Raw genomic sequence first — 16311 nt, forward strand, 5'->3', positions numbered from 1 at the left:
AATCTTTCAAGTTCCCCCATCCCAATTAAAGCATCAATTGCAACCTGGGGGAGCCTAGACAAAAGCCAAGGAATCAACTGATTGCCTGTGAAACCCTGAATCCCATAGTTGTACTCAAAAGCATACAACCAATCCAAAATATCAAGTCTCACCTCATACATACTCGCAGCTTCTTTAGGCATGCAAGGTCTCTTGGGACTGGAAGACCTAGAAGACTCTGGGATAGAAGCATTTTCAAGAGAACATTTCTTCATTTCAAGAGCGTGATGCATTTCCATTTCTGAGTCTGATTTCTTGATGTTTACTTTCAGTTTACATTTGGATTATTTTGAACTCAAACTCGAGTCTTGTTTTTTCAAGAGAGACAAATTCTGGACTCAGTACTGGACCTGGTAGGGTCCCTGTGGCTAAAGGTTGAGGCCCAAGAGCAGGTAGAGGTGCAGTGGGGCTCACATCCTGGGAATCCTCTGACTTCTCTGGCTCCTCAATAACATTAGAGTTAGACTCTAGATCATCATCCTACTCAACTTTATCCACATTTTCTGAGAGATTAGAGGTTACAGCCCAATTTATCATTCTTTGATGTTCCAACAATCTTTCTACCAATTCATTTTGCTTTTCTTTAACAGAGAGGTCCCTATCTTTACACATTTCCTTCAGTTGATCTACTGTTAAAATGATCAGGGCCTCCTGTTTAGTTATCCATCTTAGGCATGATACAATTGCTTTTCTAGTGGTGCTTAGCCTTGTGAAGGTTACTATCTGAACAAATGTAAAGCAGAACTCTCAATGTAACAACTATACAATTTATCCTCAGCGCTTACCACCAGTGTTAGGCAGAGTTTGCATGCAGTACCCTCTGGGACCACTACCGACAACTATGACTAAGCAAAACCAACCTTTGGTATAAGTCTTTATCACACAGTTTTTGTTAGCGAGCTCAGCAGCCAGGCTTATCTCAAAAGGGAATGTGAGCTTGTAAGGGTGTCACACCAAGGTCTACAATGACAAGTATTCAGATAGACACTTATACTCCAGGTTTCTTGGTAAAACCACTTATTAATTTATTACACAATCATTTATAAAGCATTCACTAAATGAGGCAACCAATATCACACAAAAATTATACTAGAATACTGATTACTTATCAGTTGAGCTCCCTTGAAGTAGGTGCCAAATAGCATTGAAGTAGGAGCAACAAGGCATACGTTGATGAAATGAATATTAGTTACTCTAAAACAGTTCAAATAGTTTGAGTTCACCAGAGGAGTCCATTCAATGCAATAGGTAGGCCAAAATCAATGGGCTAGTGTCTTGTATAGGTAAAAACGGTTCTGGTATTTAAAATGGAAAAGTCTTTGCCACGGTTCTTAGAAGTAGTTCACGGAAGAAAGGTTCATATGTCGGGTCACAAGCTGACTAGGCCTGCAAGTTGCCAAAGTTCCAAGAACATTTGCGGTGAGAGGTAAGTTCTCTCGGTCAGGTTTTGACAGTACCTTGTATTGAAGAAAAAGATGCAGCTGCAGGCTTCTGTTCCTGCAGATCTCGCTGTTCCTGAGCCTCAGTCATGGGGACAAGAGGGAGGACGTCGGGGGACTCCTGCACTGCACAGGGACGGGTCACAAATCTGGCAAATTGGCAAATCTTCGATTCAGGTTGCTGTTCAAGCACACAAGCTGGTGTCCATCCCCCAGGTTAATCACAACCAGCTACGAGAATAGTATCCAGGTGGCTTACGAGTTGATTGGTCTCACCAACTCAAAGGAAGAAGTCGTCCTTGAAGGGCCTTCGATCTCGAGATGAACTTGGCAATTCGGGCCCTCAGCAGGGCTCCACCGGGCAAACCAACGGTCCAGTAGTTGCAGCAGCCATCCTCTTCCAGCTAGTCTTCGGTTCTTTCGTTCCAGTAGTCAACTCTGCCTTTCAGTCCAAGAGACTTGCCTTTTAAACAGTTCTCTCCCTTTCATTCCAGCCTAGCTGCCACTCACCCAGCAGGGTGGCTGTCCTTGCTGGACAGTCAGCCAGCCAATCACGCCAGAGTACATTTGGGTCTCCTAGGAGACTAAGCACAGGGGGTTTCGGGCACCTCCCTCACTTCCTGCCCACCCCAAACACTCAGGCGCCAGAGGCGTTCTTCAGTCCTGAAGCCCGCCAAAGTCGTAGGAATAAAGGGACCAAACCTAGTTTGGCGCGCAGAGACAAACTCTAGAAGGACCTTTCCAAAAAAATGTCAAAGAACACCGGGACCTGTTTAAACAAAAGGGAAGGGACTTAGGTGCCATCTTGAAAAACATGGCTCTCGCAATTTTTAGCTACCTGTGTTCACGGTCAGGAAAAATCATGGTAGTTCATTGTAAAACCACTGCCAGCAGCTATTTCGATCGGAAAGGGTCGCATTTGACTGCTACATGAGTTTCTAGACATAGGGGATACACTAGGTACCTCCTCCAGCACTCTATTGTAAGATAGTGTGTGCTGGGTCTAGGAATTTAAAAAGACTAGTAAAGTCAATTTAACTTTACATTCTCTGGGAAACAGTTTATCACAGAGAAGGTATTTAAACCTTGGGACAGCCTAAAAAGCTTCACTGTGTCACTGCACTGATGGTGCTGTGTGATGTACATGAAACGATGATGCCTATGGAGTTGTCTAAAACCCCATAATCAAAGAACACAAGAGTAAAACACACATCAAAATGAGAAAAGTGGGAAAAAAGGCTCACCCTTTCCAGGTAAAATAAATCAAGTCCTCAAAATTCAGTGAAAGCTAACCCCAACTTACAGGGACGCCCCTTAAATACAGGGGACCCATAATCGCGCTCAAACCAGAGTAAATGCACCCCTCTAGGGAATTAAAAGCCATGAGTCTATCTTGCAAGTGATACCAAAACTTTAATCTTTACAGATCATGAGGATTTGGGGAAAGGGCAGAGGACTCTGCCATTTCCAACCAGCATTCTGTCCTCCATGGCTGGCTCCCAAGTCCTGAAGACTGGTGCTGGGCCTGGGGCTTAAACACTCTTGACTTGGTCACTGGATACCAGCAGAGCTCCTTCAAAACTTATTGCCATACAAGGGATACTGCAAAGTCTCCAGTGTTGCATGGCCAGATTCCGTTTGAGACAAGCTACATAACAATATGCTGCATATGCAGGAATACTTTGTCGCTTTTGTTTAGCATAATTTACTATGTTATAAACATTCATACATAAACACATCTTCCTGCCATTATCTCAACACTTAACTCCATAAAATTACATATTATCTGGTCCATTATTTCTCATTAAAAAAAACCTTGTTTTCCTAGTACTCTTTGTAGTGCTGAATCTTTTTTTGGTCTCCATTGACTTGTGATTGACAGGAAAAGTGTTAGGCAGTATCCTATGCAGTTCCCTTAGGGAGCACTACAGAAGATTAGGACTACAGGTATATGCAATAAATCCCCTTTGGTATCAGTCTGTACCACACAGATTTAGTTGGTAGCTGTGGCTGAGCAGTCAGACTTATCCTGAGGGAGATGAGCAGTATTCAGGGTTTAAATAGGGCTACAATACTATGGAACAAGGAAACACTGACCAAAGCTTTATATCAAAAAGAATATATATTTATTTTACACACTCTTAGTTCTACACACAAATCACTATTGTTAAAGCAAGTTAAAACAGTCAAGAAAAGTATACACAACTCCCTAATTAAATTGTAGCCCAGTTTGAGCAAGTGAAAACTGAGCAAAACAACAGTGTAAACCAAGCAGAAATGGCACTCTTAACAAATTCTTCAGAGGGAGAGAAAGGACCAGTTATATAGGTTTAGTTTCCTAAACACACCAGCAACACTTCCCCATAAGATTGTGAACAAGTTAGGCAAGGTAGTACTTTAGCATAAGCAATACTGAGGTGAAAACCAAGCAAAATGGCACTTCAACAATATATAAAGGGGAAGGAAAGGTGGTTATAAGAGTTTAGGTGCATCAACACATTTCTTAGTAAAAAGCAATCGAGAGAAGGCAGTTGTAACTGAAATAGCCAGCGTCAATAGGCCTGTGCCAGAGTCAATGGTACAAGGCAAAGTGCCCAGGATCAAACGGTTCTAGTAGCTGCAGTCAAGTCTTTGTTTAACGGTTCAAAAAGGAGGGTGCAGAGAGTCAAAAGACAATGTTTGACGAAAGGGGTGGCCAGCCTAGAAGGTAAGTAAAGGATTTAAAACACCTTTAACAGGGTGGGGGGGGCGCTGTTGCGCACGGAACAAAATGGCGGCTTCCGTGTAGGCTCCGGCAGTACAGCATTTATACATTCCGGTTTGGCACGATTTTTAAGGGACATAAGCATCACTCGACTAAGAAAAGCCCACACGAAGTTTGGGCGTGAATGGAAAAGCGATTCCCGAGATACGAGCTTGGTATCAAACGAGGCAAGGCGAGGTATGCTCACCCGGGACTGAGAGGAGGAGCTTGGCGCTGGAGCGGCTGGACTTTAGGCGACGTCGGAAACACTGAAATCGTTCCAACAAAGGAGGGTGTGTCGCGGCCGCACCGATCCACGTGGGGCGCCCCGCTGACCCCCACCTTCCCCCCACCGCCTACACACAGACGACACCCCGCTGCGGGAAGACATCCGAACACTGCCAGACCCCCCGGAGGAGAAGAGAGGCCGCGCGGCCTGTGTGGCGTGTCTCCACTCCCGACGCTGGTGCCGCGGACAGAGCCGCGAGGCAGCTGAGAGGTGAGAAGGGCGGGCGGGTGATTGCCACTCAACCGGCGCACGCACCAGGGGTCTGTGAGGGGGAGTGGGCGGTCGCCTCCCGCCCTTTCAAGTGGCTTCATAAACGCTGATGCTGAGGCGCAAGTCTGAGACATAAATTAAACCTATATAAGTGAAGATCAGAACGCACCCAGTGAACATGGTGGTTGCGAAGGATCTCGTACGCAGCTAGTACACGGACTGCCACACAAGGGAAAATAATAAGGAGGCACATATAGCAGAGACTATGGACAACTTTGCTTGCAGTAAAGGCACAGGCAATCGCACGAAGCAGAAATAATGCATGTGAAACGCACATAACATTGCCTGCTCTACCACAGAAGGGATACTAAACAGTGGAGGACCCAACCAATGGCAACCCAAAGGGAGAACTATGGACGACATGGAATAATGCTACTGCACCAAGTATGAAGGGTGGATAGAGACTACCATAGTGAACTGTGAACAAGCAAAACCCCCGATCAACCATTAATACCCTGGCCCAACCGCGACACCACCCATGCAACATCGAGACCCCATACTAAGTGCACATAACAGCATGGTATACTGAGGAGACGCACCCCGCGATCACCATATAGAAGCTTCATCGGTGGAAGGCGCCGAAGTATTCCTTGGCCAAGAGACAATGCCCAAAGGCTTTGGCCCAAAAAGGAACAAAGGTACCATCGAAAAATTTACAACCACAATGCAGAAAGGCTCCGAGCCCCAAGGAGGGGAGACGATGCTAACGCAGGCTGAACAGACCCCCACAGCCTCCATGATGGACCCTCAAGCGGTGTTCCAAGCTATGCAACAGGGATTTGCGTCATTGACAGACAAGCTAGACGGAATCACGGTGAGTGTTGCAAATATCAAAACGCAGCTCGACAAGACAGCGGCTCGTATGACAGAGGCAGAAACCAGAATATCGGGGGTGGAGGACAATATGGAAACATTAAAAAACACAGTATCCATGACGGCCATTGAACTGGGAACAGTGAAAACTAAATGTGAAGATTTAGAAGCGAGATCTCGGAGAAATAACGGAAGGAGCAATTAAAGGTCGATGGAGAAAGCGGTGGAAGACCTTCTGCGAACCTTGCTGGGAGAACCAGGATGGTCAACCGGTCTTCATGGTGGAAAGGGCGCATAGATCCCTGGCCCCAAAACCGAAGCCCGGTGCGTACCGCAGGCCCATCATAGCTCGCATACTTAATTACAGAGATTTCTTCCTAAAAACTGCGAGAGAGAAAGAGCTGAAGTGGGAAACCAGCACAATACGTATCTTTCCAGACTTTACCCTGGCGGTTCAGCAGGAGAGAAAGCTTTTTCTGGGAGTCAAAAAGATGCTATGAGAACGGCAGGTGCAATACGCCATGCTCTACCCCGCCAGACTCAAGATTCAGCATCAAAATAAAGATTTTTTTCACATTCCCTGAGGAAGCTGCAAACTTCATAGAGACGCATATTCCCCTGAATAAAACTTAATTTCAGAATGAGAGTAAACCGTTAAGAGAAGCCTGAGGCAGCTTCGCAGACATTATGCCCAAATAGAAAACAGAACTGGCAAAAGAGCGAGCCCCAAGGTGGGATTCACATGCCACCATCGTCCGGGGGGGAGGGGGGGGGACATGCTCAAATAGGGGAAAACATGATGCAAATACTGACTCGGAGTGTCAAAATAAAGGAGAGTAACAAGCCAGAACTGGAAGCAACGAATATAATTAAGGAAGGCTTGTGCACGGGAAACGCCAGTCCCCCCTGTAGCAAGTGCTCGAGATGATGTTGGGAAGGGAGGTGGGAGTGAATCAAAGCACAGTTAAAGTTTGGGGAACTGTGAGGAAGGGGGGAGGGACATGTTCGGGAGAGTTTGGTTACTGTTTTATAAACCAGCTTGTAAACCCAAAAAGCACACAGGATCTAGGCACTGATATATTAACGCAGACAGTGCAGACGTACAAGATGCACAATATGGCAAATACCTTATAGATGATGGATAAACCCAACACCGAAAGTATCAATGTTCTGAGCTGGAATGTTAGAGGGTTGGGTTCTAAGATCAAGACCAGGAAAGTCATGGCATACCATAATAGACAAAAGGCTGGGATAATTTTCCTCCAGGAGACGCATATAGGCCCTCGACAGGGTGAACAACTGATTGCAAATTGGGGCACTCATCAATACTTTACAACCTACTCCACTAGAGCGAGATGGGCAGCAATATTAATACATAAAATGCTTCTGTTTCTTTGTAAAGCGTATGAATGCGATCATGAAGGGAGATATGTCATAGTACATGGTACACTCTATGATAAAGAAAGTGTGTTTCTAAACCTATATGGCCCAAATATTGATCAGCCGGAGTTCTACTCCAGTGTTTGAAAAACTAGCAAGATATCCCACCACCCGTGTGTTATGTGGGGGGGGGGGATTTCAACACAATTCTGGATGTGCAATTAGATTGCACATCAACACAAGCCAGAACACTTACTAAAGCAGCACAGACAATACTCGCACACATGTCAAATTTGCAATTAAGGGATGTATGGAGAACATTAAACCCAGGTGGAAGAGAATACACATACTACTCAACAGTCCATGATATGCATTCAAGGATTGACTTATGGTTAATAGACATGGAAAGCATGGCCTGGGTAAAGAAATCTCACATATACCCCAGAACTTACTCCGACCACTCCCCGATACAATTAACATTGCAAATCCCAGATAAGATCAGTCCGAGACCGCCATGGTGGTTTAAATCAGCGGCCCTAAGGGACATAGTATATAAAGAATCGATGACGCAATATATGCAGAACTACTTTGAGATCAATGAACACTTGGTCTCCACCCAGGCTATACTGTGGCAAGCATTCAAAGTCTGTATAAGGGGTCAATCGATATCCATCGAAGGGGGAATCCTCAAAGACATTAGGGCTAGGCTAGAGAGGCTTGAGACACAACTAACATCACTGCAAACCCAGTACGCCGCGGCCCCAACTCCCCAATTAGGTGCTGAAATTAAGACCAAGCTGGAGGAGTACCGAGAAGCGGCGGACCAAGAGATCAGATACTTTGATGGACCCATAGCAGCGTGCAGATATGGGGAGGGGGAACGTCCTGGGAAACCTTTGGCCAGTACATTGCGTGGCGAAAGGGGATTCACTAGTATACCCTATATACAATTAGAAGACGGTCCGATAACCACAAACCAGAATGAAGTGAAAGACACATTCTACAAGTTCTATAAAGAATTATACTCCCCCCCCCCCCCCCCCCCCCCCAGGGCAAAGTCACGGACATTGAGATAGAACAATACCTCTCCAAGATACCGACAACGCTTATTGCAGAATCGACTAGGGAGGTATTAGAGGAACCCATAGCTGAGGCTGAAATATATGAAGCAATAAAAGCTCTCCCCAATGGAAAGGCTCCAGGCACAGATGGGCTTGGAGCGGAATTCTATAAGGAGTTTAGTCAAATCCTAACTCCCAGACTACATGCTGTCTGGAAGGAAGCCCTGGAAATAGGAGAACTCCCCGAAACCACCAGGGAAGCAATAATTACACTCTTACTTAAGCCTGGCAAACCCCCCGGGGAATGCGGATCATATCGCCCATTATCATTAATAAACACGGACGCCAAGATCCTAGCCAAAATATTAGCAACAAGACTTATACCATACATGCCATATATGGTGCATGAAGATCAGGCCGGATTTGTAGTGGGTAGATCTACAGCCACAAACCTCAGACGATGCTATCATATAATGAACTCTATACCCACCACAACTCAAGGGATAGCGGTATCACTAGACATGAGAAAAGCGTTCGACACTGTCTCTTGGCCCTTTCTATTTGGAGTATTCCAAAACTATGGGTTTGGCCCTAAATTCATAAAGTGGATCCAGGTCCTATATACACGACCACATGCGAGAATCAGAGTGAACGGAACCCTCATGGACATACTCGAGCTGCTGGGAGGTACCAGACAAGGCTGCCCGCTCTCCCCCTTACTTTTTGCCTTAGTCATAGAACCATTGGCAGATATTCTAAGATCCCGTTACAGCTCGTTTGGGATATGGCTAGAGGGAAAGCTACAAATTATAACGCTATACGCGGACGACATACTATTATATTTAAAAAACCCAGACAGAACGCTCGGCAAGGTCCTGGCAGAAGTTAGGAAAGTTGGTGAATACTCGGGATTGTGCCTTAACCCCCATAAATCAGAAATATTCCCGCTTACAGACGCCACATTGCAACCCCGAAACCTTCATGGGCTTATATGGAGCCCGATACATATAGTGTACCTGGGCACACACATAGCCAGAACGGCTCAACTAGCCCGTGCTTTAAACTACACAACTCTTGGGGAAGCACTGTGTGCTAAAATGAAACGTTGGAATGCACTCCCAATATCACTGGCTGGGCGGATAGCCTTAATCAAAATGGTGATATTACCGAAACTCTTCTATCTCTTTAGCACGGTCCCGGTGTGGCCCGGCCGTGCTCTGTTCACCAAAATCAATAGCGCTTGCATAGCTTTCGTTTGGGGCGGGCACCCTAGATTAAGCTGGAAAATCTTGACAAACGCATATCCAAAAGGTGGACTGATGGCCCCAGACATAGAACTCTATTATTTGGTGGCGCAGGCACACCAAGCAGCCAAATGGGCCACAAGCTTTCTTAACCCTACTGACATATCCCTGCCACCACAAGAAAGAGAGGCGATAGGGGCGCTACAGAGGATGACCAGACCCACACCGAAGCAATACAAAATGACCAGCCCCTCCAAAGTTACAATCACGGCATGGTCCAGAATTACTGACATATTTTGTACCAGTAAACTATATCACCCGAGTATGCCAATATGGGGAGACCCACACACACACCATTCAGTATTGAATGTGAAACAGCGAGACACTGGATCACTAAGGGTATCACACAGTGGTGTCAATTGTTCTCAGATCAAAGCTTTGTACCGTGGGAAGACATCAAGGACACGCTGGGTGATGCACACACGCACAAACAGCAATACCACAAGGTTGCAGCACTAACACAACGTATCTACCCAACGTTTCCAGAGGAACCGGAAGTAAACATGGCACTAGGCTATATATTTGCAGGAGGAATTCAGACGATCACTGCCTCTACACTATACAAAACTATAATACAAACACGACCCATGGTAACCCACACTGCTAAAGGCAAATGGGAACAAGACCTAGGGCAGCTGATAGATGATCAGGAATGGTCACGAATTTGCGCACTGACTAAAGAGATGTCCTGCAACTCGAGGTTTAAACTGATACACTATAAAATAGGGCACAGGACGCACTACACGCCATCAAAGCTTAAGCAAATATATCCCACATTGAGCAGAGCCTGTCCAAGATGTAATTCTGAAAATGCGAATATATTTCATATGCTATTGGACTGTACCAAATTGAGAAACTATTGGTCGGAGGTATGTGAGGCTCTCGACAAGATGGCAGACCAACCAGTGGTGTGGTTGCCAAGGACCTGCATGCTGGGGGCAGAAGGGAAACTGAATCCGACATGGCGGAAACTATTAAAGCTGAGCCTACTTATAGCCAAGAGGGTCATATTAATGAGATGGAAGAATACACAGCCCCCCACAATAGAAGACTGGAACAGAGATATGGTGTGGATTAACGATACTGAAGAACTATATATTGATTCCGTAATTCCACAAAGCAGACCCAGAAACATATGGTCACGTTAAAAGCAATATCTGGCTGATCTAAGAGAACAAGAAAACCTGATTATAGAAGACAATTGAACTGTATATGTAATATGTCTGTATAACCGAAAGTTGTCAATGTATGTTCATAGCCTGTGAGCAATTTAAATAAAGTTTAAAAAAACAACAAAAAAAACACCTTTAACAGTACCCAACGCAACGGGAGGCCTGGCAGATGTACCTTAAAAGTGGATGAGGCTCCTGTGGTGGCGGTAGTTCCTGCAGTTCGGGAGATCTAGCAGAGGAAGAGAGGCTATCGTCGTGGAGGAAGGTTCAAGTTACTGCACTGCCCAGGGATGAAGCCAGCCGCGGTGATGCCAAAATGGAATAAAAGGTACGCTCCTTTAAATCGCGGTCGTGGTGGAGGGGTGCCTGGCTATCGGGTCTCCTAGTGCTTGGCACTGGCGATTCGACCAAGGCACGTCCTGGAAGGCGATTGGCGAACTGGTTGGCCCCCACCAGCTCAAGGCTCTTGCAGGTGAAGATCTTCTCTTGTCGTTGGAGAAAAGTGGTAAGGGTCTGCAGCAGGGCTTCACTGGTGGTTCAGTCGTTGCAGATGTCTTCGGCTTCTCTCCTCTTCGGATTTCTTAGGTCCAGTGGTGACGTCTTGTCCTCCAGTCCTCAGATTCCTGCTTTTATGCAGAAAAATCCCCGTTCATACAGCCTAGCTATCACTCACGCAGTGGGGTGGCTATCCTGGCGGGATAACCCCCCAGCCTATCAGGGCAGAGTGCGACTTGGGTAGCCTAGGTAACCCTGTCCAGGGTGCCTACTCCTCCCCTCCCACACATCCTGTCTACCCCAGACTCAGTGGCGCTGAAAGGAGGGCTTCTGTGCAGAAGCCTGCCAAAAGGACGAACAAAGGATCCCCGACCTGGGCTTGGATTACAGAGCGAGACACAAGAAAGAAATATTATTAAAGATCTGGCAAAAAAAAAAACACCCGATTAAAGTTAATATTAAAATAACCCGGCGGTACGTTAGAGGCTGTCAGTAAAAGTGGTAGCCTCGAACAATGGGAAAATCCCTTAGGAAAATATTTGCTGTTGAATATTTATGGTAGTAACCACTGCCACCAGTCAGAAACTTTGGAGAGAGGGACTGGACAGTACCCTCTCGAAAATGAACACCAGGGAAAAACTATTAACCCTTCCCAGTACCTCCATAGTAAGATGGTGTGTACTGGTTTTGTTCATAACTATTGACTAGCAAAGTCAATGGTAACTTTGCATGCCCTGGGAGACAGTATTCAGTCCCAGGATATGGAGTCTGTGTTTGGGGGTCACTATAACACCCCTGTGTTACTGCACTGAGGGTGCTGTGTAACACACATGTAAAAAGATGATACCTATGAGGGTGAGAAAAACCCCATACACCATAAGCACAAAAATAGCCTAAAACACACATCGGCAATATGTCTAAGAGTGGGGAAAAAGAGTCTCGCTCTTAGCAGGAGAAAAAAATTAACCCCTCAAATCCAGCAAAGCTGGGGGACTCTATAGGTAAGGGAAATTAGCCTTTTAAGAGAATTCTCCCTAACAAACAGCTGCTGAGTTACCTCGTGCTCTCTACCAGCCTGCCTGTAGTCTATATTTAGCACCGCCTGAATTTACTGTGTGCTTTAAGCAAAGCTAAATACAACAGTTTAACAAATATATATCTATCTAAACAATTGTTTGCACATTATATTTCAATCCTAAGCATCTTTATTTAGTGAACCTCCTCCCCCCTGGACTCTTGTAGTGCTTAGAAAACAGTTAACAGAAGTCTTGCCTAGTTCTAAAGCGCTTGGAAAGTTTGAAAATGAAGGAAAGCACTAGGCTCCTTTCCACCACCAGCAAAGTTGCTGGGGGTCTCTAAGGTGAAGGGAATTAGCACATTTATGAGAATTCTCCCGAACACGCCCCCTCTGACCTTGTCTGGCGGCCTGGCTCCTTCATGAGTCTTACAGGGCTCCAGCCCCCCTCCTCCATTGTCCATCTACCTTGCAATTCGTTTCCCGACTCCCCTCCCATCCTCATCCAACACTTGCTTTTACGTGTCCCCGCCTTCACTTGTTTGGGTGGTCTGCACCCCTGGAGCCAATCCATCCCCTTTCCTCGCACTTAGCTTGTGGACCCTCCGTCCCCTGTTCTCTCCTCTTCCCTCGCCCCGTCCACCTGGCCTCGACTGGCTCTCTCCCGCGATCCATCATCCCCTCCCCTACCCCCTTCCCTCCCCTCAGCTCTTCGTCACTGCACTTGCAGGACCTGAATGTCACAAGGCCAAGTATGATTGCTTCCCTTTTTGTCCTTTGTTTCCCCCTCGACCCTGCCTTGTTGTGCCTCGAAGCACTTGTGTATAGGCGCATCACAAATAACCAATACATAAAATAAACCTCACAAATACAATTTATCCTAGTGCCCTTGGTAAAATAGATGAAGATGGCATTCCCTTCTCAAGAGCGAGACTCTGAACAAACTGTCAACAGTTTTGTGTGCCGCGAAGCGAGCGGTCCCCAGGCTGAGTGTTCCTAAGACTCTTGGGTCCCATCACACTTTTTTTTATACATACGAGATTGTTTCAGGGAGCATTGGAGAGACAATATCCCAGTTCTGAGTCATCGTGAATGACATGCTTTGCATCAGTCCACACCCCACACAGACCTGCAAAGGGTTTCACTTCCATCCAATGTTGTTAGAAATGTTCAACGCACTGATCTTGGTGGTGACTGGTGCATCACTGCAGGGGTGGAAAGCACACGTTCAATGCATTTTAGTGAGCAGCCTTTGAGACACGAGATGGAGCTGCCTTCACGTCAGCCTCTTGGAGATGTGGCTGATCGGCTTGCCCGTGATATCCATTCTACCCAAGTTCAAGAAAAGTTGTGTAAATAGCTTAACGGACAACATGACTGCCATGATCTGTCTGAACAGAAGTGTGCTGTCTGTAGGGTCTATCGAATTGTGCAGGGAGCCCATGCCAGTTTAGTTCTGGGCCCTGGGCAATGGCATTTCTCTGACGGCAGCTTATCTAGCTGGATAGCAGAATGTGGTGGCTGATGCCATCAGTTTGTTTTTTGGAGTATCTCACAAATGGGAGCGTCTCTCTGAAACTAAGGTATCTATTCTCCATTTTGAGTGTCCCCTCGTCAATCTGTTTCTCTTTGGAGAACATGTAGTGCAATCTATTGTGCTCCAGTAAGTTCCTGGTGGGTAGTTTTTTGTGTGCGCGTGCTGCTGGTGCCTTGGGAATTTTTGGTCCGATTTATGCCTTCTTACCATTCCCCCTAGCTCCAGTTGAGGCTACAATGCTGCTGGACCCCAATGATTCCGGTTACCCAGAATAGGCCAGGAAGGCATGTTATTCAGGCTTGCTGATGATGCGATCACCCTTCCTGATGCAGGCATATTGGTAATGGGTCATTGCTGTCAGATAGATGCCCCTCCACCAGATCCATCTGTTCATACCTGTGGAAGTAATTTGCTCTGCTGCTGTGACAAGGGTTTGGACTCTTTGGCATGCCCTGTTTAAGATTGCCTGCTTTCGCTAACTAAAGCTGGTTTAAATGTTGGCACAGACAGGTTATTAGGCATCTTTATTTTCAGGCAAACCACTGAGAAAGGAAAGGATTTCATTTTTCTATTCCAGTAATGTTGCAGCTCCTCACAAGACTTGTTCATTCATGTTATCTGAATCGGTTTCTAATTTTCTTCATAGCGCCTCGGTTTGTGCCTCCCCACTCTTTGAAGGTAGCCTTTGGTTGCCTCACCTTGGCAGGAGCAGTGTTGGTGCTTCAGGTCCTTTGTGTCATCCACCTTTCCTTGTTTTCTCTAAAGTGGTGTGTCCAAGGAGGACCATATTTTTTCTGAATGTTGAAGATTTTCATTTGCAACAAGTCTCATCTAAACTCCGCCCCCAGGCCCCTCCTCACACATCCAAAGCAGAGGCGAGTGTTTTCATAGACTGGTTAACAAAAAGGCCTGTCGTTTTTATGTGGACAGAAATGAGGAGTGTACCAGGTTTTTGTATTCTTTTAGGAGGAATATATACTGCTTTAAAAAAATTAAGTGACTTGTTTATTTTTTTAATTGCTACTTTGTGTAAGGTATATTGTTCTAAAGGTTTCAGTTCTTAACTTTCTTTTCATTGTTTGACCAGTTTTGGAAGTACACCAGTTTTCGAGAGATGCCAGTGTTGCAGAGGCCTGGTTGCTGGGACAAGAACCCTACTTATCAAGTCGGGAGATAGGACAAAGTGTAGACGAAGTGGAAAAACTAATTAAGAGGCATGAAGCGTTTGAAAAATCTGTAGCAACGTGGGATGAGAGATTTTCAGCGCTGGAAAGGTTGACTACAGTGCGTACAATTGTCTTTATTTCTTTGTTGAAATTGTCACGTTGCCACTGTTTTCTTAGTTTTTAAACATTACATACTTTGTGCAAATTCTGACCACCTAAACCCTCATGTTGAGAGAACCACACTAGAACCAACGGAACCTTTAGTGGCATTATCCTGGAGTGTTTAAAAAGAATACAAATGTTTTCAGATTTAATCAAAATCCCTGGCATTGCTCTGGGCAACCCCCACAGACCCTCATTGTTCAGCCTGCCAGTTCGAGCTTGACTGCTCCTTATGGTGTGCAACCAAGCCTAATTTGTACATGGTCAGTTCCTTTCTTAAATGACATGATACACTAAAACAATTGTCTGGACACTTGCACAGAACAATGACGATGGTTCTGATTAATTCAAAACCTATCAACCTTCAGTTTTCCAACGGTCTGCGTAATTTGCAACTTTTATGAACATTTTCTTTCAACATCCATGCAAAGATGTTGATAATACTTTTTACACCTGCTACCGCAAAAGTAAGTAGACAAGAACATATTGCATCTTGGTCATTGTTGGGGGAGTTTTCCCAAAGTCCCACTTGGAAGTAAGACTTAGTAAGCTATCCCAGTGGTTTGTAGATCCCCCAACTCTTAGTATCAGTCTGTACTACTCAGAGACCTTGGTAGAGTGGCAGAGAAGTCAGGCTTATCTTAAGAGGAAGATGTGAGCTGTAGGTAAGTACACTGAACCCAGTTAGGAATGCACATCAAAGAAACGCGCAGACATTTATATTAAAATATAGAGTTATTATATTTGCACGAGTCATTGTAAAATACTTGGCACAATAAACCAACACACATAGTTATACTTTACAATACTTTCAAAAGGCCACTTCTTAGTTGGTAGTTGATAATGCGCTCAATTGTTAAAGGAGTTTGACTGGTCTACCGTATTATCGGTAAAGCGTACCCACAAACTAATACAGTTATTGCATTTAGTCAGCACACACATAAGAGAGGGATTTTTGGTAAGGAAAACAGTTGGTTACTGTTATCCTAGCAGAGCTTCAGGTTCTAGAGGCAATTTTGAGGCACAACAAGTCTTTTAAAGTTCAAAACGCACCCTGGCTAAAAGCTCGTTCAGAGAGGCTTAGTCTTGCAAAGCTACAGAAATCAAATGTTCCTGTGGATACTTTAGTCTCTTGGACGGAAGATGCAGGAAGACTTGACCAACGTCAGAGAACCTGTAAAAAAAGGACTTGCTAAAGGGACACAAGCAGCACCTTGAGTTCGAGCCAAAAGTGGGTTGCCCTGCACACCTATATGTGCACTCCAATGCTCTGGAGCGACTTTCTGGAATAAGGTAAGCAATACCTTTTCCCCACAGTACCTTTGGTTAGAAGAAAGTGTTCGTGGCTGGATGCTCTGCCATGTTGCAGCTCTGGACCCGCCCTCTGGATTCCTTGGTCTGATGGCGAAAGGCAGAACAATGGACG

General features: G+C 45.5%; 1 protein-coding gene across 2 annotated transcripts in view; it reads left to right on the forward strand.

Moving 5' to 3' along the window:
* SPTBN1 (spectrin beta, non-erythrocytic 1) overlaps positions 1-16311 on the forward strand; it is a 964524-nt gene that overhangs the window by 833827 nt on the left and 114386 nt on the right. For both annotated transcript variants that reach the window (XM_069608234.1, XM_069608235.1), the window contains one exon: positions 14645-14841. In XM_069608234.1, coding sequence (XP_069464335.1) covers positions 14645-14841 — 197 coding nt within the window. The remainder of the gene's footprint in view (positions 1-14644; positions 14842-16311) is intronic.

The sequence above is a fragment of the Ambystoma mexicanum genome, chromosome 4q (assembly GCF_040938575.1).
Source record: "Ambystoma mexicanum isolate Mex_15411 chromosome 4q, UKY_AmexF1_1, whole genome shotgun sequence".
In the NCBI taxonomy this organism is placed as follows: Eukaryota; Metazoa; Chordata; class Amphibia; order Caudata; family Ambystomatidae; genus Ambystoma; species Ambystoma mexicanum.